The sequence below is a fragment of the Vigna unguiculata genome, chromosome 5, assembly GCF_037176805.1.
Source record: "Vigna unguiculata cultivar grain cowpea cultivar isolate G323 ecotype 2 chromosome 5, ASM3717680v1, whole genome shotgun sequence".
NCBI lineage: Eukaryota > Viridiplantae > Streptophyta > Magnoliopsida > Fabales > Fabaceae > Vigna > Vigna unguiculata.
The window spans coordinates 2,706,140-2,729,863 of record NC_140796.1 but is presented as its reverse complement, the minus strand read 5'-3'; the positions used below and the strand labels follow the sequence as shown (position 1 = coordinate 2,729,863).

Sequence of the window (23,724 nt, the reverse complement as noted above, 5' to 3'; positions counted from 1 at the left end):
TATCGTGTTTATGTGTTTACATTTTTTTAATTTTCCTAAAAATTTAAGTTTAGATCTATAATATTTATTTTTTAAATATATAATAAAATTTTAAAATAATTATTAAATAAAATAACTGTTAAATTTTTTTTTAGAATAACAATTAAAAATAAACTATTAATAAAATAATTAATTTTAAAATAATAAATAAAATAAAATATGTATAAAAAAATTTGTAAAATAACTGTTAAAATAAAAGAATTTTTTAAAATAATAGATAAAAGTAAATTATTTATAAAATAATTAATTTTTAAAATAATAATTAAAAATAAAACTAAAAGACGAAAAGTAAACATAAAAGAGGATACTAGTATATTTTTTTTATATATTATTATGAATACACCACACAGCCGGCGAATTTTGTTGGTTTTCACATCTCGTTATAAATAATTATTTATTGAAAAATAATTTTTTAACTATTAAATTTTGAAAACTTTGACTTATACTTTTAGGTAACATCTTTTAAGTGGTTTTCTATTTCTTCATTTTCTCATTTTTAATATTTCAAAACTACTTAAAAGATAACACATCATATTATAAGAAGAAGTTATCAAAATTTAATAGTCAAATTCTTATTTATTTTGACTTCTTACCATGCACCCACAACAGTGTCTTCAATCACTTGCTGCCACATCTTTATCTGCGAAAATGAATATAGACAATGGTAATTTCATATTAGGATTTTTTTTTTTTACAACAATTTGATATATATTATTTATAAGAAAATGATATTTAACAAAGTATTTTTTAACGATGACAAATTATCAATTTGAGTAAAAAACGAAAAGTACAACGCCATTATTTGATTATGATAATATGGATTGACGCCTATAGTTCCCTTAGTCCATGCATAACCCTTCATAAAAAATTTCTTGAAACAGATCCATGACATGTTTGTTCAGAGCTAGCCCAACTTCAACACCACCTTTCTCTTCTTTGGTTTCTGCCAAACCAATGGTTAAACCTCTATCTATGGATGTTATTTCCACCTTCGCTGGCTTTCCCCAACCAAAATCAGTTTCATAAACACCAAATCGATTGGACCCTGAAACACCAATTCCCTTAAATCCCTTTCTTAACATAGCTGCAAACCTAGGAATCACTGTATCTATTCCTTCAGTAAGAACCTTCTCCAACATTTTTGTTTTACTCCAAATCCTCTTGGCAACAACAACCACCCCATCCTCCTTTATAAAGTCATGTGGCTCTGTATCCACTATATGTGAAGCCACGCAATTTCCAAAGTAATTCTCAGGAATTGGAGGTTCTAACCGAGCTCTGCAATCAGCAGTGAACGCTAGACAAAATTTATCTCCATTTTGAGCTTCATGAGTGGCTTTCGCGATGCAGACAGACACATAAGCACAACAAGCAACAAAGGTAGACAAAGTGGTTGGTTTTGAAAAACCTGAAACTGTTTCTTCCCCCACTAACTCCCACTTCGATAACACCCTTTTCTTTATCTTCTCCAAATCTCCTCGTTTCAGATCAAACGTGGCTCGAACTAGGTTTTCCTGGGTTGGTAGTGACATAATCCTTAAGCTTCGCCCGTTGCTTGTATCAGAAGGGTCTATTTGGGATGCCATTTTGGCCCAGGTATTGATGATCGCAGTTTCAAGACCAGTTGGATCTTTGATCAAATCCCTATCAAATAAAGGCTCTAACTCCGGGTTCAAAGATTCATCTTCGCATGATTTACATGCATAAGCCCAAGCCTTGATGAACATGGTTGACGATTTTCCATCAAGAACAGCATGGTGAGAGTTGATGCCTATGGAAAAGCCCTTGTTTGGAAAAAAAGTTATCTGCAAAGACATAACTGAGGCATGAGAATCTGATGATTCCAAGTGCGGTACCAAAGAGCGCGATTCGGAGGCATCACGGGGCGAATTGTCCAAACTGTGATTGAATTTTGCGTCATCGTTGCACTGTGCTAGGACCAATAACACGCCATCACCAGGGTTGAATTGGATGAAGGGTTTGCCTGAATGAGAAGGCCAAATGATTTTTCCTGCTAAAGGTGGGAAGTGCTGAAGGGTACTAGAAAGTGAAGTTTTGAGATTTGGAAGCACTTTGTGAAAGAAAAAAGAAGGGTTAGAGTGAGGAAGGGGAAGAGGGTAGAAGAAGATTCGCTCAACTGGATGAAACCTTAGCCAAATAAGATCAAAGAAGGTTAATGGGAGAGAGAAGTGTGTTGCAGATGCAGAAGAAGGAGAAATGAAGCACTGCTCGTAGATTTCCATGGAGTCGTAGGCCAAAGTCATGTGAGAACAAAAGACAGAATGGAGGTTGTATGGTAGAAGGTGAGATTGCTGCATACATATACATTGAATAATAAATGAGATAACATACTTTAATGTTGTCTTTTATTTTATTTTAAATTAACTTTTAAGATGAATTAAATAATAGATCTAAAAAAATCTTTAATATCTATTTTTTAAATCCTCGAGCTTGTATATGGTGGTGGAAGGTGAGATTGCTGCATGCATATATACATTGAATAATAAATGAGATGACTTACTTTAATGTTGTCTTTTATTTTATTTTAAATTAACTTTTAAGATGAATTAAATATCTATTTTTAAATCCTCTTCATTAATATATATATATATATATATATATATATATATATATATATATATATATATATTAATAATTACGTTAGTATAAAAACATTCTTACTTAGAGATCCACACAAAAATTTATTTCTAAAAAAAATATTTATTTTATGTCTGATCGTTTTATGTCTTAAAATAAAGCTAATAATAAAGAGAAAAAAATAAAGAAAGAAGAGAGAATGGAAAAAGTTTGTTTTGTGTTTTATTGTTGTTATAAAAAGTTTTATTTGTAGATACAAAGTGTAACATGATTAATTGTAGCAAATTAATGAATCATATGAGTAACTTTAAATCAACCGAAGACTATTAATTGATAACCCTCCTCTTGGGTCTCCATTGATCGGTGAATGTGTCTTTTTAAAATCTTATTAAGAAAAATCTTGAAATAAAAGTCTAGTAAAGGGAAAAAGTACAATATTCTGTATTTTATAATATAATATTATATTGTTCATTACTTATTATATTTTTCCAATCATATAAACTCTCATCATTAAGACAGCGAAGTCCAAACTTGTGAATCATTTGTTCAAAAGTTCTCATTAACAAAGACTTTATAGATAGATCTGTCAGATTTTCACATGAACTAATCTTTTGGATATATCGTCTTTTCAATTTAACAATGCATTATCAGTTGGCTTTATATGGTTGTTGATTTCATCTTTTCCGATGATGGATCACATGTTTGTCATACATGTTGAATTACAGATCTTAATCAAACACAATCACGACTTACGTCATGTAATGCTAAAAAATTTTCATGATTTGACGACATTATTGTTATGGTTTGTTTCATAGGTCATCATGGAATCATTATACTACCACATGTGAACAAATATATCGTTTGTAATCAACCATTGTGACATTATGAGAATATGATAAACAACATGCATCTACATAACCCATTAGATCTGATTTTATATTATTTGGATAAAATAAACTTAGATTTGTAGTATCATTAAGATAACGAAGTATATGTTTTATCTCAATTCAATCTTTTGATAGGTGAAGCAACGTCGGCTCACATATAAAGCAAATAAAGCACTCGCTTTATATCTCTAGAAAAAGAAGGCCTCAAAAACTTTTTTGCTACTAATATTTCTCTATTAAATTAATTATAAAATTATGTTTAAGAAAAAAGACTTCAATTTTTTTTATTAATATATCTTTAATTATTTCTTTAGTTATTAGTCAATAAATTTTAAATTAATATTTTTTTAAATTATTTATTATATTTTATTACTTTCATCTATAATATTAGTTTTAACATTAATTTATTTTTTTAACTATGGGACACAAATTGTTTTAATAATAATTATATTTAATTTTGAATAAGATCAAAGAGTTCATTCGCATTCTCTTCCTTAATTCACAATAAATTTATCATTGCTATTATTGATATTATAATTTTATTCCATAATTGTATTTTATTTTAATATTTTTTAATTTTTAATTTTATTTTAACTATTATTTTCGTTAACATAATTATGATCAAAGGTTATTTTTATTGGTTTTATTATTATTATTAATAAACAATTCTTATACTACAAATTTAGGAACAACACCAACAAAAAAAATTAAAACACTTCATTTAATATAACATTTAACTAAAAAGTCTAATTAAAAAATTTAATCATATAACTACGAATCACTAAATATAAAAAATATTATATTTATAACTATAATAATGATAACACTTAAATATAACTATATAATTAAATTATTTATTTAAATATAATAATAATTATATTATTCAATTAACCAATAATCAATAACCACACCAAATTGTAAATTTATTTTAAATATTGGTTTAAGTTTTTATTTTATGTTTTTCTTAACAAATTTTCGTCTTGTATCTATTTTGGATGAGATCCCTAATGATTAGAAATATCTTTAAAGAATTAAAACATTTACTTTTACAATTAATAATTTGATTTTTTTTCCTTAATTGACCATTTTATTCCATTAATTGTTTATAATTTTCTAACTATGAATGATTTTTTTATTGTATATATTTTTAAATTTTTTAAATTTATACGGTTGTAATTAATAATTATATAATTCATTTCTAATTTTTTTTGTCAGTGAGTTGATTCCATATATTATTTTTTATATTATTGATGCTAACAATTGATTTAAAATATTGGTTTAAGTTTTATATTTATGCTTCCGTTAAGAAATTTTTACATCGACTTCTTCCTGTATTTATCTTGTACAGGATTCACAATTTACATTATATCTATATTTTATTTTAACAATATATTTATTTTAATATAATATACAACTCAAAAATTTAATTATAAATTTTAATTATACAAATATATTGTTTTACCATACATAACTAATAATATATTACTATTAAAATAGCGATTTAGAATTACGATTGAAGTTAAACTATTTATAAAATAGTTAATTTTTAAAATAATAAGTAAAATTAGAAGAAAAAATATGTACATAAAAAATATTTTTAAAATAATTATGAAAGAAAAATGAGACTTTTGGAATAATGTTTATAAATAAACAACTTTTAAAATAAAAATTAAAAATAAAACTGAAAAAACAAAATGTAAACACAATAAAAAAAATCTCTTTATATATTGTTATAAAATTATTACATTAATATTGATATTATTAATATTATTTGGGATCATAATACAAAATATGATATGTTATTATCCATCTAACATAACCAAATTTAAACTAATTCATTAAAAAACATAATAGGATGTTATTTCATCTAACACAAAATCTATTAATAATAATCATACTATTATTTGTAATCAATTTTAAAGAAATCTATTAAAAAATATAATATATTGTTGTTCATTTTAACACAATATCTAAGAAGTATATACTAAGACACTATAAAATAATTATTTAGAAAACATTAATTACTAGATCCATAGTTTTAGTTCTTAACAATAACAAATTCTAAAACTTACTTATATTTTAATTACCTAAAATTTTAAATAATTATTAGGTCTATTATATTATTATCTATCTTTTATTTATATCTTAATTACCTAATTCTATATATAATAATTAAATCAATTGTATTATAACATGTCTTTTGTTTATATATTACGTAATTACGAAATGATTTGTATTATTTAATTATGTTATGTCAAATACGTACAATTGCATTCAAATATTATTTGTCTTCCATTTATACAAATTTTAAAAAAATTATTAAAACCAAATATTGTCATTTTAAATATATTATCACTGTAAAACATATATCAATAATTTTTCTTAACACTAAGATATTAAATTTTTTTCTAATAATAAAAACTATAAATTAACGAATTTAAAAAATGAAAACAGCACGCACAATATAAGACTAGTTATTAATATAAAATTACTCCGTCGATGCATATATCTAAGTGCACAGCAAAATTTACCAAAATTCGTAATTATAAATTTCATTTCAAACAAGAAAAACAAATCTCAATTTTAGTGAATTGATTAATGCAAATAATATATTTTTAAAATATATGTATTGATTAAAATATTACAAGAAAATATAAAGCAAGTGGCTCAAAATGTACATGTAAAAAGTTTAGAATTCCTTACAGATGTTTAAAATTTATTAGTAGAAAATATTATATAAATGTTTGCATGCTAAAATTTGATAACAATTTTTTTTTCAAACATTAGAACATTTATATGGTGAGATAACTCATTGTACACATGTGTAAACTCAATCAAAAAACCTCACATAATGTAAGTAATGATTCATGGAACAAATGCATTTACCTCAGTTTTGTCTTTAGTTGAGTCTAAACCAACAATTAAATAACATCATAAATAAAGTAAGTTCAACCTCTGTATTGGTCATGTCAGTGACCAGTCATTACAAGCAGTTCAAACTAGTAATTCTCACTAAAAAAGACTAAAATGTGAACACTAAAAAGAAGACTAGAAATGTGGAAATGTGCACATTTCTGGAAGAAAAACAAAACACAATTTCAAACTGGTAATTTTCAATAAAAAGACTAAAATGTGCACAGTAAAAAGAAGACTAGAAATGTGGAAATGTGCACTTTTCTGGAAGAAAAACAAAACACACGACAACAAGAGACGGGTCAACTTTGGCTTGTGTCACAAACCTTCCAGAGAGTCCTAACACCAGTGGTAAGGTTATTATGAGAAGTAAAGTGATATTTTATTTATTATTAGATTATCACAACCGAAAAGAATCACAATAGATAATTTAATAGTGATCGTAGTAAAAAAGTTAAAAATAAAATATCATTATTTTTTATCAAAATAAAATAACAAAGAATATACTTTTCTAAATCAACATATATTATTATTATTAGTTTTATTTAACCGATGCCATTTGTAGCCGTTGCCAAGTTTTCTGTTTGCCGTCTGAGACGGAATTTGGAGCAAAGCAACAAAAAATTTTGATCATCCCTCACGTCATTGTATATACGTTAAGAATTAAATATAAACAGTATTCATCCCATTCTTTTGTATTTTGTTATCATGTCACTTATTGTATCGTACTCATCGATCGTTCTGCTTTTTATTTATGTTTTAGAAGAACGTAAGTGTTTATCGTTTTCTAGATGGATTTAAATGGTAGAATAAAAAAAGACAAAAAGTAAAGAAAATAATGTAAATAATTAATAAAGTAAAATACAAAATATTAAAGAAAACATATTTTGAGATACCCATTTGTTTTTTGTTGTAGAAAAAAAGTAAAGACATTTGGGATCAAATTAATCAAAAGGAAAAAACTGGTAAAGAGGTCAACTACAGTTTCACAGTGACTTTTTTAAGTTAACTTTTTCCTATTTGATCAATTTAATATGACTTTTGGCGTAAAATTATAACGTAATCATAGATTCTATTAATATGTAATACAATATATTTTAAATTAATCAACAACTGGGTAATATAAAAAAAAATTGAAATGACAGGATTTCAGTATTTGATTATATTATGTAGGTGCGTGTAAATATATTTATCAAAACATGGAAATAAATTTATAGTACAGTTTTCTTGCACCAATATTATCGTTATTAGGAAAATATGATATTGTGTAGTTTATTTATGAATAAGAGAGCAAAATTAAAGTATAATATACTAACAAATATAAAAAGTAATAACATTTTTTTTATTTAAGATTAATCAAAATTTTACAAAAACGAAAAACACAAATGATTCAAAAATCAAACACCAAATATTAAAATTTCATATTTAATCAAAATTTACTCAATCTATTTAATTTTTTAATTATAATAATTTTTTTAACTAAACGGCTAACGTTCAGGAAAGAATATTGGGTGCTGAGAATTAGTACGAAATATCAATACCCTTCACCATTTTCAGTTAACATAGGAAATCAACCCAGTTTGCAAAATTTGTTTGTGGCTTAATTAAATTAATATTTGGATTTCCTAATTTGTGGGTTTTGTTTATTTTAGTCTTTTTATTATTATTTTATTTAATTTGATTTTTTAATTTTTTAAAATGGTTTAATTTGATTTTTGCCATTAAATTGATGTTAATATTGTTTTCAATGTTAATGTTGTTTCCGTCATGTGTTATGGGTGAAATTTTCAATTTTTATAATTTTTAATTTTTTTTAAAAACTTTTTAAAAGCAATTAAACTATTACATGTCATTTTTGTGACAAGTATTAATTTGAAATTTTTTTTATTTTTAATAAAATATTGTCACGTAAGAGATCATAATCATACCACGTATCAAATTAACATTAATTATTTTTAATTTATTTTTTATTTAAAATTTTAATTTAGTTTAGTCTTTAAAATTTTAAAATAATTTAATTTTTTCTTCTATCATTTAAGTCTAAATTTATAATTAAGTTTAATTAGAATTTAGTGAAACACATATTCCCCTCGGCGTATGCAACCTTCTTCACCATAAAGCCGAAACTTCAGCCTTGTTATTTCCAATCTGGAAAGAAACACACACTCTGTACTTTCCTTCACATGGCTTCCCACAACCTCAAAATCCATGAACAGTGCAATGTTGCTCCTCCCTCTGCACCCCAAACATCCCTCCCTCTCGTATTCTTCGACCTCTTCTGGCTGAGGTTTCACCCTGTGGAACGCATCTTCTTCTATTCCCTCCCTGTAACCCATTCAAACCCATCCATTTTCTTCACCCAAGTTGTTCCAAACCTCAAAACTTCACTCTCTCACACCCTCCAACACTTTTCCCCTCTCGCCGGCAACGTCCTGTGGCCCAATGGTTCTTCCAAACCCGTCGTTCAGTACACCCCAGGCGACGCCGTTTCAGTGGTGCTTGCAGAATCCGAAGCCGATTTCGACCACGCGTTGGACAACACACCCAAAGAAGCGTCAGAGTCACGTTGTTTGGTGCCCCACTTGGAATCCTCTGTTTCTCATGCCTCTGTTATGGCTCTCCAAATCACTCTGTTCCCTAACAGAGGGTTCGCCATAGGAATCAGCACTCACCACGCTGTCCTTGACGGAAAATCTTCAACTCTTTTCATCAAAGCTTGGGCTTCTCTGTGCAAAACCAATGATGATGACTCTGAGTCATCACCATTATCAACACCATCTCTGGCACCAGAATTGGAGCCTTTCTTTGACAGAACAGTCATCAAAAGCCCAAGTGAGTTAGGGTTCAACTTATCAATCGATTTGGCTGAGGTCTTAACCAAATTGTTCCCAAGTGAAAACAGCGACGGAAGATGCCTAAAGCTTCTACCTTTCCCTCCAAGATTAGAGGATCATGTTCGAGGGACATTCGTGCTCACGGGAGCAGATTTAGAGAGATTAAAGAATAGGGTGCTGTCCAAGTGGGACAGTGTAGACATAGTTGAAGCAGAATCAAACTCAAACTCATCGGTTTCTTCAAAACCAACCAAACTATCGACTTTTGTTGTAACTTGCGCTTATACTTTTGTTTGCATTGCGAAGGCCTGGCACGGAGTTGAAAAGGAGAAAAATAAGTTTGCTTGTGGGTTCACTGTGGATTGCAGGGCCAGGTTGGAGCCTCCAATTCCTGAAAACTACTTTGGGAACTGTGTGTGGGGGCATTTGGTGGAATCCAAGCCATCGGCATTTATAGAGGAAGAAGGGTTTGTTATTATTGCCAAAAGTATTCATAGTAAAATAAAACAGATGATAGATGAGGGTGTTTTTCATGGGGTAGGTGATGCGGCTCCTAGATATGCAGCTTTGGCAAAAGAGGGAGTTGAAATCTTAGGAATTGCAGGGTCAAACCGTTTTGGGGTTTATGGGTATGATTTTGGTTGGGGAAAGCCTTCAAAGGTGGAGATAGCATCGGTGGATAGAGCCCTAACAATGGGATTGGCAGAGAAGAGAGATGAGAAAGGTGGTGTTGAAGTTGGGGTTGTTCTGAAGAGACCAGTGATGGAACTATTTGGCTCTTTGTTTCGTAGAGGATTGTCAGATGAGTGATTCGACACTGGACCGGAACATGTCATTTTATTGGTCCCAAAACCAAATGCACAACATTTGCTACAAAAGTTCTCTTTTTTGTTTTTTTTTCTTTTTCTTTTTTTAATGATTGATTTGAACGGATGAATAGATAGATGCTAGGGACACAGCATAATGTTTTTTTTAAGGTACCAAGATGTGTAAGTGACATATTTGAAGTTAAAGTTTATGAAAAATTGTAATTTACGACCGGTTCTTTTGAGGGAATATGATTATTTAATTGAATTTAAAAGTGGGGAATTATTTTTTAAACGTGTTTCATTTGACTGATTTGAAGTGATACGTGAACGCTGATTTAAGGGATTGATAAATTATTTCATCCACAATAAAAGCAGAGATAAATGAGTATTTGGAGACTATTTACCATATTGCCCTTGCCTTTTGTTTCTTCTCAAACCATGTGAGAGGTGAGTTATGGTGTGTGATTGTTGAGTGCGGAAGGGGAAGAAGATGAGGTGGTTTGGGGTGTGGTTGTGGTCGTAAGAGGTGTTGTGGTGGTGTCGTAAGCGGTGTTGCAGGGTTGCGTTTGGATGGCATGGGATGGCACCGGTGTCGTGTTAAAGCTGGGATGCACCGGTGTTGTGTTGTTGAGATAGAGGGAATGACACCGGTTACGTAACCGGTGCCTTGTTTTGTGAAGGACGAAACCGGTTACCACACCGGTGTGGATGGTTTTAATTTTTTTTTTTTACTTTTCTTTACTCTTTTTTTGAACTTTTTTTTAAACTTTATATAAATTTTGTTTAAAATTTAATTGTTTAACTTTCTTTTAAAATTAAATTGTATAATTTTTTTTACATTCATAAAAAAATAATTTTTTTTATTTTAAAATTTTATATAATTTTAATATTTTTTAATTTGTAACATCCCATTTAATAGTTTCTCACACTATCAAACAAAACATTATATCATGATCAAACATAGCAGATAGTAGGGATAACAGTCATATACACATAGTATATAAGTCTGGTACAGTCCTTCAAAAGTCACATGCAGATACACAAGGTGAGAGTTGGCGTAAAAGATACTAAGCTACACAAATCCCAACAACAAGACAGTAGCAACCTACAACTATAGTGAACACTCCTAGCAAGGCTTCAATTCCTGCTCAGGAGGGAGTATCTCCATCTGGTTTTTGCTCTGCTCACACCAACCATAGGTGATCATTGAAAAAGGATAATATGCAAAAGCATGCAAACACAAACAAGAAGTGTAAGCCAACTGAAATGAGAAACACCGTTGCACTTCACAATTTAGAAATATCATTCATAGCATGTAATTCAATCATAAGTTCTAGACTCGATATCCGGATTGTGTAAGCAACGTTGGAACTCTTGGTGGCTTGCACCTGCAACGGTTCCCAAACTCTGCAGAGTCTGGACGCATGGAGTATTCACCCGACCGTTCCCAGGGTAAGTCCCCTTCATGTCTAAGACTTGATCAAGTCCAACGACGAGGACCTCCTGCTACTCCTCACGACATAATCTATTCTGCTCTATCTGAGCTTGAATGATTATTGGAGTTTCAGGATACCAACCATTATAGATTCCTTACATCCTTACACACACTACAATACCAATTGGATTTCCCTTGAAATTCCATTTTTACCTCATCTTCTCATGATTTGTATTCATCCAATTTAATCATACAATACTCAATGGTAGCATTCCAACCATACATGGCCTAAGTTGCACAAGGATACATTAAAACATATATTTTCACCAAAGAAAAACAGAATTGGAGCACTACTACTGCATTAGCTCTCGCTCAGGCTAAAAAGTCTAGCCTAGGCGAGAGGTTATCTCGCTCAGGCGAGCCAGTCTCGCATAGGCGAGACACTAACAGTGGCAAAAAAAGAAAACCTGGGCGAACTCTCGCTTAGGCTAGGCTGGTTCGCCTAGACGAGATCGTCTCTCGCTCAGGCGACTCCAGCTCGCCTAGGCGAGACTTCGTGCAGGAACAGAGGTGCGTCTCCTGGTGTTTTCGCTCAGGCGAGACTCACTCGCCTATGCGAAAATACCAGGTCACGAACTTGTTCCCACATGCAGTAGATCAGTTTTCCTTCAACACAATTCAATTACTCACCAAATCATACAATTCAAACATCAATTTATCAATCAATCATGCAATTCAGACTCATTCACGGATTCTCTATGAAATTTAAGAAAAGGGGGTTAGCTTCCCTTACCTCTATAGGTTTTTAACTAGTTAGAATCCTTTCAACCCAGAGCTCTTCAATTGTACAACCTAATAAGCTGGAAATGCAGGTTCAGAGAATGAGAATGATAATGGTTCCCAAAATTGACTCAATAGCAAGGGAGTTCTACAAATTTCGAATTAAAGAGGAAAAATGTAAAGGTTAGGAACAACTTACATGGAGGAAAATGAATTGTAACTGAGAGAAGAGATCATGAACTAGCCTCAGGTTTGGACTCTGCAACAGAGGAAGAGTGAATTCAGATTTTTGGTAGAGAGAAGGCAGAGGAAGAGGAGGGGGAGAAGGGTGCAAGTGAAGTGTAATGAAATTCAGTGATGTGGGTGGCAGATAGAGAAGAGAGATTAAGGGCTGAAAATTTGGGTTCTCACATAATTCGTATTAATTATAATTATTTTTATAACATCAAATTACAAAATCATTCTCTTTTTCCATCAAGGGTATTTCGGTAACTTTCTAATTCTATCTATTTTTACAATTTATTTTATCTATCACATCAATCAAATCTTTCACTAATTTTCATAAAACTTATCTCCAAATCCATCTACTTTACCCTCTAAATCCACTCAAAAAAATGCAAAAATTCATCCACCCAAATCTACACAAATTCATCCTCACACTCTCTCCCATATACATCCCCCTAAAGGAACACACCCTTAGGGTGTGTTCTTTTGAGATGATAGATTTGAGAGAGAGTAATTGGATGAATTAAAGTGGCTTTAGAGGTCAAATTTGTGTTGTCTCTTTTACGTAGTGTTCGTTTGTGTGAATTGCACTATTCAACCAGATTTGAGAGAGCTGATTTTAGTGATATAGTACATTCGTTTTCGATCATTTGAACGGATATGGGAGAGCGTATTAGGGGGATGGATGGATTAATCCATCCCCTCAAAACTGCGAAGATAGTACATAATGTTTAGACAGATGACGAAATTGTCCCTTTGCTCTCATTTCCATGCAAGTAGAGCACATGTCAGATTCCTTCCTCTACCAAGATTCCCTGGTCAACTGATCAAGATTCCGTCCTGCACTATTTAATTTTGGAAGATCAGTTTATATTGGAAGCACCAGTGTGATTGTGAATGATGGCCCGACTCACAGTGGTGTTTTGAGAGGTGAGTTATGGGGTGTGTGTGTGTGTGTGTGATTGTTGAGTCCATGGAGGGGGAAGAAGATGAGGTGGTTGGGTGTGGTCGGCGAGAAAGAGGATGAATGGGTGGTTGTGGTTGCACGAGGTGGTGGGGTGGTGATATGCACCGGTTAGCTAACTAGTGCTGCAAGTGTGTGTTGAGTGGATGACACCGGTTACGTAAGCGGTGCCTTGGTTATGAAGGGAATGGCACTGGTTACGACACCGGCGTTGTTGGGTATTTTTTTTTTCACGTTCTATGTTGTTTTTTTTTGCAGGTGGAAGAGTTGCTTGTAGGTTGCCGGAGTTGTCGGAGGAGTTATGTGTCTCCACAACTAGTGAAGGTGGTCGGTTGGAGCTGTTGGTTTCTTCGTCGGAGTGAGTTTTTTTTTTGTGGGGTTTTGGGTGCAGGAATGTTTGTCATTTCTCTATTGTTTGTAGCGTTTGCTGCTATAGGTTACTTTGCTTTTGGTGAAGAAACTCAAGGGGTTATCACTACCAATCTTGGACCAGGTTTGGTAATTGCTTTGGTGCAGTTGGGTCTTTGCATCAACTTGTTCTTTACTTTTTCGTTGATGATGAATCTGGTGTACAAGTTGGTTGAGAGACATTTGTGTGATTCTAAGTACTGTTTGTGGTTGAGGTGGTTGTTGGTGTTGGGGTTAGGGATGGCAACGGGGCGGGGCGGGGACGGGTTTCGCTATCTCATACCCATCCCCGTAGAAAAAATCATCCTCATCCCCAAACCCAACGGGTATCAAACTTTTATCTCATCCCTATCCCACCGGTAACGGGTATAATCTCGTACCCATACCCATACCCGTTTCCTTATTACTTCAATATAAATTTTAATTATTTTATAAAATAATAAAAAAGTACGGTAAAGGAAACATAATATTATCAAAATATTCAATATTTGGAGGATGATTGTTTCTTCGATATCAAATATTTGAAATAAATTATAATTGTTTACATTTAAGATTAGAATACCAAATAAAATTTCATTAGAACCAAAACATTAATTAAATTTGCAAACTGCAAACATTAATGAAACTTATTTGATAAAATTTAAAAATATTTTTAAAAAATTTAATGGAAAACAAATATTCAAATTAAAATATATTTTAAATGTTTGTTTACTTCAATTTTTTAAATTCTAATGAATCTATTTTTTTATACACTAATAAAAATGATAATACATCACTTAATCAAAATGACACAAATAACAAATAATAAACATAATAATAAAATTTTGACAAAATATTATATCTTTTGAACTCCAATATATGTTAGATGGTGATAAAAAAATATTCATGGCAATTACATTAAACTTTGATATTGTAGTAAATGAAAGTTATTCATATAATTATAGTGAAAAAATTACAATATGATTGATATAATGAGTTAGAAAATAAAAAATAATTAGATAAAATGTAATGAAATAGTATTCTACATGATGAAAATAAACATTAAATAAAAATATTAAAAAATTAACAAATGTGTGTCTTAAAAATAATTTGAGAAACTATTGAAAGAAATCGCACAAAGGAAAACAAATGTATAATTAAGGGTATGATAAGATGAAAAATACCTTAGACATCTAAGAACACTTTTCAAATATCAACATATATACTCAATGGTTGAGAAATAATTGTTTTAGCGAAACAAAAGAGTTATTCAAATGAAACAAAAATTAATAAAAATAAGTAATTTTTTTATATTACCTAGTAAATGAAAGGTTTATGCTATTGAACACTTAAATTGAGAGTATTAAACATACTCATGTGAAAGGAAAATATATAATAAATAAAAATATTAAAAAATAATAGAAATATTCAAATATGAGACATAAAATTTTAATTGACATACATAATTTTAACATAATTACATAAATGTTATGATAAGATGAAAAATATATTGCAGATACAAATGAGTTTCTTAACAAACCAAATAATTAGAAGAAATAAAAAATTGAAAAAAAAAAAAAATATATATATATATATATATATATATATATATATATATGGTTACTTAATTAATTGTGAATATTTTAATAATTTAAACGATGATGGAGATATGGCGATGACAAATATTATGGCGGGGATATGTACATCCCCATAACCATCTCCATACCCAATTGAAAAAGTCAGGGATTTCCCGTCAAAACAGAGACGGGTTCAGACAATACCTACGGAGACGAACTTATTTGCCAGGAGACGAACTTATTTGCCATCTCCATATGGGCTAACTTTGGTGGCAATTTTTGTGCCTAACTTTGCAGATTTTTTATCATTGGTTGGTAGTAGCGTCTGTGTTATTCTTAGCTTTGTGTTGCCAGCTACGTTTCACTATTTGGTGTTCAAAGAAGAGATGAATTGGAGTTGTCTGGTTTGTGATGGGGCAATTGTAGTTTTTGGGTTGGTTATTGCAGTCACAGGAACCTGGTCTTCGTTATTGCACATGCTTCGCTAAACAACACAAAAACTCTTCTTGTTACCAAATACTACGTACTTAGTCAAGAGTTTCATAAAACAGAGGCAATTTATTTTTTGGATGGAGAAATTTTTGAGTTGCTGAGACCATTTTTATTGGAAGTGCTTTTTAAGGGTTTTTCTATTAATACAAATATTGTTTTAACACAACCTTGTACACATTTTTTTAAAATTAAAGCGAGCTGGTTTTAGAAACGCTACTATTATGAGGTTTCTAGGCGAGATATCAATGATATCATTTTGGTTCGTAATCGTGTATTGTTTACTTAAATTACTGATCATAGTAAACCAACTTTGTAAAAGGTTTGACTTTTCTCTCAAAGGGTAAACATGAATTGTATCTATTTCTATATATCATAATAATGGTTCTAGTTCAAATATATGATATATTATTTTTTTTTACCAACTTTTGGTATAATAATTTTAATAATATATTGACATTATTGATGATTATTTATTTTATTATATTTAAGAGATATATTAAACTTCTTAAACATAAAACTACGAAAAGATTAACATTTTATTGTAGTACTTTTTTGACATTAATAAAAATTGAAATTTTTTATTTTTCATTCTTCAGTTAATTTTAATTATTTTTATGATTAAAATTAATTAATTTAGGAATTATTTTAAGAACATCAATTAAAAAAATTTATCTCTTTTTACACAAGGGTATTATGGTAACTTAATAAATATATCTATTTTAACAATTAATTTTATATATCACATTAATCAAATCTCTCACTAACTTTTATAAACTTATCTCAAAATTCACTCACTTTATTCTCTAAATCCGTTCAAAAAAATACAGAAATGCATCCACCTAAATCTACACAAATTCATCTTCTCACTCTCCCCCATAGAAACAAAGCCTTAAAGAATTTGGAGGTGAGAGTGAGTGAATTTGTGAGTGAAGTTTATGAGAGTTTATGAATGAATTGATTAATATGATAAATAAATAAAAAAGTTTTAATAGGTTAAAATATAAAATTACCATTTTACCCTTAAGATAAAAATCAAGATATTATTATAATTATATATATATATATATTATTTATTATTATTATAAACCTAATACATAACACTACACCACCCACTATGTAAATCCAAACTCACACTCATGGGTCACCACAACACAACGCAAGCAAAAACAAAAATGAGTCTATGCACATGAAGAAGAGATTACACTATAGGGATATAATAGTAAATCAGTGAATAATTCCTGCAAATCACTTCTAAAGTGGTGAGATGAAATAAAGAGCATATCTCGCAAATCAACTGTATTCCTCTCTCTCCTGAGTTCATTCAAAAGAACACAAAATCTCCTAAATCCATCTCTTCTGATCACTTCAAACAAAAAATTAATAGGAACGAACACACCCTTAATGATATGATAAATAATTTTTTTAATAGATAAAATTTTTAGAATACATTTTTTAATAAATATAATGTAATTATTATTATTATTGTAAATAAAACACAAAAATAATTTATATGATATCCCTTTCAAAGTTGAACACAAAATCAGTTTTCATGTGAGGAGAAATGATTCTCTCTCAAACTCACAGCCAATAGAATCGGTTCTCATGTTGTGGAATTCAAAACCAGTTTCTCTACACCCGGTTTCTCCAACTCTCTCTACACCTTCATAATCGCTTCTCATTGCATGCCTTACCTTACCAAGATATACGCCGAGAATAGAGAGCAACGCAAGGATGTAGGAAATCTTTCTATTTCACGAATTTACATGCATCCAATTACTATATGCATAGTCAAAAGCATCTAAGATAAGTTAAAATTTTTCAAATAAGTAACAAAAATTTATGTATATGCTTAGGTTCTTTCTTTCTTTATATTTTCATTCATATGAAAATCTTTCATTATTTCTCAAAGTATATAACAATCTCTAATCCATATCAATCTCTGAAAACAAATACAAAACTTACTCGCTCACTCACCCTTAAAAATAGTATATCACTTAAAGCAAATACAATATCAATGAATTTTATTATCGTCTATTTACTTTTTTCTTTCTCAATTTTACATTCTTCTTCTTTTTATTTGTCCATCTTACAAAATTGTTATTATTGTATTTAAAAATATTAGCATCACTAATTATATATATTATGTGATTAACATTAAATTATTGAGTTTGTTGTATTTTTCTGCTAATAAGTCATTCAAAGCACTGTAAATATCAAGACACTCAAAGTTGCTGAATTGTTCGGAACCACAAATGATTTTCCTAATAAACTTTGTAGTCCTACATATATTTACAATAATTATATAAAAGTAACTATTACTAGTAATATATAATAAACAAATTTGCTTCTTGAGCAAGTCATAAATCTTTGAGTGAGTCGTAACTCATTGAGTGAGCCTATGAAAATAGGCTCTCAAGGATATGGTCGTTAGGCGAAAAAAATGGTTGTTGGATAGAAAGTAAATTTTAAAAAGTTAGTACCACAATGTGATTTGGGGTCATTAGGTGATAACTGAGTCGTTGGGTAAAAATATGAGATTTTCTCTCTAGTGGAGGGTCGTTGGTGAGACAGTTCCCCATTGGACAAAAATTTATTTAAGAAAAAATGTAAATAGCTTCCGGGTATCGGTCATTGGGTGAGCAAGAAAAGTCGTTGGGGCGAGCATGTTATTTGATAAGGCTATTGTATATTATCGTTAAACAAGGTGAAGTGTCACTTGGTGAAAGAGAAAGGATTTTAGAAGGGAAAATGAGATATCTTTTGAAGAGAATAAGTGTTATGAGCTAAGTAGAGCCTGGGAAGTAATAGAACCTATTTTGTTGTGAATAATGGTTATGTATGGAATATGTATAAGGTATTTCAAAGGAAGAAATGCTATAATGTGTGATTTAGGTGGTGTATTCAATAAATGATTCATTGACGAAATTATTCAGACTCTACTATATCTATTCTAACTCACATAGAGGAGGAAAATATCTAGATGGGAAGAGTCGATGAAAGTTCCTATAGCAGGATTCAGTGTGAAAAAGAACTAATCTTGCAGGCTATAATGAACTAACCCTATAATGTAAAGGAGATCGAGGTCTTGACATCTTTTTAGATAAAATAGGATGTGGTAGTAATTACCAAAATTTACTGAGCGTTCAAATGATAAGTGCATAGTCTTTGATATTTGATTCAACGCGTAAGTCTTCCGAAAGTAGTCATATGGCAAGTCATTTGTATTTACATGACATGAATGTAATTGATGAAGTTAATTGCTGCTTGTGATGTATATTATTAAATGTTTTATATTTACTAGCTTACCTTAATTTTGTGGTGATTATTTTTATCTAATATGATCCTATATTACACGAGAGTGAAAAATCATGTAGATAAAAAAAATTTCAATAATCAGAAATTGAAAAGGCTTCACAGAGTATAAATAATTTTGTCTGTATATATAGATACCGGAGTATGATTTTGTTTATATTTTGTGTTGAAAAATTTTATTTCATTAAAGGAATGTAAACTAATATATATATATATATATATATATATATATATATATATATATATATATATATATATATATATATATATATATATATTACCGGTGTAGTTAAATTAGGTTAATATCGATGAAGTAACTCTTAAAATAAGGATGTTACAAAAGTGAACCTCGATTGTAATTAATAATTACTGCAAACAATTTATTTTTTAAATATAATTTTTTTACTAAAATTTTATGCAAAAATATATACATGCAAAACAAATGTTTAAAATTCATGATAGAAAACATTATACAATTGTTCCATGTTAAAATTTGATAACGATTTTTTTCAGACATAGACATACTCTCTCTACACGTGTGGAAACTCAACTAAAAACACCACCACATGGTTAGTAATGTTCAACCTCACAGAATTGTTCATGCAATTCAAACTGGTAATTTGCAATAAATATACTAAAATATGGACAAAAATAAAGGGCTAGAATGTGGAAATGTGCACATTCTGGAAGAAAACGAAATACGACAAGAAGAGACAGGTCAACTTTAGCTTGTATGACCAATATGACCAATCCTTCCAGAGAATCCTATAAAGAGGAGTAAGGTTATTTACCAAAAAGAAAATTATTTGCTGACTATTTTTTTTTGATAAAATTTTTATAAATAAAATTAAATAGATTAATTTTTATGTTTTAATAAAAATGAAATAATAAAATATTACTTCTTTTCTATCTCAGAAAATAGTTTCTCAAATTTTGTAAAAATATTATTACCCTTACCAAAATAAAACAGCAAAGAATATACTTTTCTAAATGAACATATAACATCATTATTGTTTTTATTTAACCAATACTATTTGTAGCTATTGTCAATTTTTTCTGCTTGACTGTCTGTCACGGAACAAGTTGCACAGCAGCAAAATTTTGATCATCCCTCACGTCATTGTAAGTTAAGAATTAAATATAAACATTATTTATTCCATTTTTTTTTTCTATTTTTCTTTATCATGTCACTTATTGTTTTCATAGATCGTTCCCCCTTTTATTTTATACTTTATAAAAAATGTAAATGTTTATCCCATTCTAGATATATTTAAATGGAGGAAAAATAAAGAAATTAATGTACATAATTAATATAGTAAAACATAAAATAATAAAAAAATTATTTACAGATACGAATTTGTCTTTTAGTCGTAGAAAAAACGTAATGACAGTTGGGATCTAATTAATCCAAAATAAACAAAAAACTGATAAAAGATCAAATAAAGTTTAAAAGTGACTTTTTTAATTTATTTTTTTACTATTTGATTTACTTAGTTTGGCTTGTGGTTGCAATCAGCCACGTAATCAAATCGCTGATCCCATTTATATGTAATATTATATACTTTAAATTAATCAATAACTAGGTAACATAATAAATTATGAATTATGTCCGAGAGGATTTTAGTATTTGATTATACGTTAAATATATTTTATTTCTTAAATTCAGACGAGGAATTGAAATTTTGATTTTACGTTAAATTTGGATATAATTTGGTATTAAATTTTAAAACTAAATATAAATATAATATTTTTAACATGTTTCAATTCAACTATCAAAATACTATTTAATACGGAAAAAAATATTTACGCAATTGAATTAGAAAAAAAGTTTATTCATTTATATTTTAAATTTAAAAACTATAATTTTTCAAAATTTCATCAAAAAATGAATTTCAATTTTAAATTTGAATTTGAATGTAAAAAATAAAAACATATTTAACTATTCATTATATTATATATATATATATATATATATATATATATATATATATATATATTTTCAAAACATGAAAAAAAAATTAATATAATATAATTTATTTATGAATAAGAAAGCAACATTAATATATAATATAATAATAAACATAAAAACAAATAATATTTGCTTAAGATTAATCAAAATCGTTAAAAAAACACAAAATGATCCATAAATCTAACATCAAATATTGAAATTTTATATTTAACCAAAATTTAGTCTATCTAATTTTTATACTTAATTAGAATAATTTCTTAACAAAAGAAAAAACAAAAGACTAAACCAAACAGACAGGTAACTGGGGCACTCAGAATTACAGACGGATTCCTGCTCCTAAAGATGAACTGTATACCATTTCAATTCACATCGAATCAACGCAGCTTGCAACATTTTGTTGGTTTGTGATAAAGTAAGGATACACATTTTCACCTCAACATGCATCCTCCATCACCATAAAACCAAAGCTTCACCATTGTTTTTTCCAATCTTGAAAGAAACAAACACTCTGTACTTTCTTCACATGGCTTCCCACAACCTCAAAATCCATGAACAGTGCTCTGTTGCTCCTCCCTCTGCACCCCAAACATCCCTCCCTCTCGTATTCTTCGACATGTTCTGGCTGAGGTTTCACCCTGTGGAACGCATCTTCTTCTATTCCCTCCCTGTAACCCATTCAAACCCATCCATTTTCTTCACCCAAGTTGTTCCAAACCTCAAAACTTCACTCTCTCACACCCTCCAACACTTTTCCCCTCTCGCCGGCAACATCCTGTGGCCCAATGGTTCTTCCAACCCCGTCGTTCAATACACCCCAGGCGACGCCGTTTCGGTGGTGCTTGCAGAATCCGAAGCCGATTTCGACCACGCGTTGGACAACGCACCCAAAGAAGCATCAGAGTTACGTTGTTTGGTGCCCAACTTGGAATCTTCTGATTCTCATGCCTCTGTTATGGCTATCCAAATCACTCTGTTCCCTAACAGAGGGTTCGCCATAGGAATCAGCACTCACCACGCCGTCCTTGATGGAAAAACTTCAACTCTTTTCATCAAAGCTTGGGCTTCTCTGTGTAAAACCAATGATGATGATTCATCATCAACACGATCTTTGGCTCCAGAATTGGAGCCTTTCTTTGACAGAACAGTCATCAAAAGCCCGAATGAGTTAGGGTTCAACTTATCACTCGATTTGGCTGAGCTCGTAACCAAAATGTTCCCAGGTGAAAACAGCGACGAAAGATGCTTGAAGCTTCTACCTTTCCCTCCAAGATTGGAGGATCAGGTTCGAGGGACATTCATGCTCACGGTAGCAGATTTGGAGAGATTAAAGAATAGGGTGCTGTCCAAGTGGGACAGTGTAGACGACGTAGTTGAAGCAAAATCAAACTCAAACTCGAAATCAACTTCTTCAAAACCAACCAAACTGTCGACTTTTGTTGTAACCTGCGCTTATACTGTGGTTTGCATTGCGAAGGCCTTGCACGGAGTTGAAAAAGAGAAAAATAAGTTTTCTTTTACGTTCACCGGGGATTGCAGGGCCAGGTTGGAGCCTCCGATTCCTGAAAACTACTTTGGGAACTGTGTGTGGGGGAATTTGGTGGATGCTAAGCCATCGGCATTTATAGAGAAGGAAGGGTTTGTTATTATTGCCAAAAGTATTCATAGTAAAATAAAAGATATATTAGATAAGGGTGTTTTTCATGAAGTAGATGATGTTCTTCCTAGATATGCAGCTTTGGCAAAAGAAAGAGTTGAGATGATAGCAACTGCAGGGTCTAACCGTTTTGGGGTTTATGGGAATGATTTTGGTTGGGGAAAGCCTTCAAAGGTGGAGATTGCATCGGTTGATAGAGCCCTAACAGTTGGATTGGCAGAGAAGAGAGATGAGAAAGGTGGTGTTGAAGTTGGGATTGTTCTGAAGAGACCAGTGATGGAACTGTTTGGTACTTTGTTTCATGGAGGATTAACATATGAGTGATGTATCTGAAATTGAAGAAACTGCACACAACTTGCCCTTTTCTTCCTTATCGCAAACCCAAAAGTCTTACGCATTTGCTACAAAAAATTTCTTTCTGTGATTTTCATCATCATATATCTAGTTTGTTTTTTTTCAATTTTACTTTCTACTAATTTTTTTATTTACTTGTCTACAATACTATATAAAAAGTGAAGTTAAAATATTCATACTTGATCATTGGTATAAACAGTTTTTTATTTGTACTAATCATATATCATCTCTCTATAGCTAAATGAAATGGTGGTCGCAGTAACATTTTTCTCTCTGGTTTGTTTGTTTGTTTACCTTTATCCCTGGTTTTCATTTTGATGGGTTATCGATGCAAAGTGTACCCGATGATTTTTCTGAGAAAATAATAACCTTTTCTTTCTCTTTTTCTATTGGTTAAAAGTTTAATACAACAAAGAGAAATAAAGATTTATTTTTCCAAAATAAACTCGTTTCATAATTTTTTTAAATAAAATTACTTTCATTTTAATTTCGAAA

At 30.1% G+C, this 23,724-nt stretch overlaps 1 protein-coding gene and 2 pseudogenes across 1 annotated transcript; 2 read left to right on the top strand and 1 right to left on the bottom strand.

Annotated features, from left to right (window-relative positions):
• Window positions 1–770: 770 nt before the first annotated feature.
• Window positions 771–2,342, bottom strand: LOC114184896 (phenolic glucoside malonyltransferase 1 pseudogene; annotated as a pseudogene).
• A 6,197-nt stretch (window positions 2,343–8,539) lies between these two features.
• LOC114184898 (phenolic glucoside malonyltransferase 1 pseudogene) lies at window positions 8,540–10,306 on the top strand (annotated as a pseudogene).
• Window positions 10,307–21,548: 11,242 nt separating this feature from the next.
• On the top strand, window positions 21,549–23,335 carry LOC114184900 (phenolic glucoside malonyltransferase 1-like). The gene has a single exon (XM_028072288.2). The coding sequence runs from the start codon at window positions 21,745–21,747 to the stop codon at window positions 23,197–23,199; it is 1,455 nt and encodes a 484-aa protein (XP_027928089.1). The 5' UTR covers window positions 21,549–21,744; the 3' UTR covers window positions 23,200–23,335.
• The last annotated feature ends 389 nt before the right edge of the window (window positions 23,336–23,724 follow it).

Excerpts from the sequence above, each read along its gene's own strand:
- LOC114184900 (XM_028072288.2), top strand. The coding sequence starts at position 21,745 with ATGGCTTCCCACAACCTCAAAATCCATGAACAGTGCTCTGTTGCTCCT.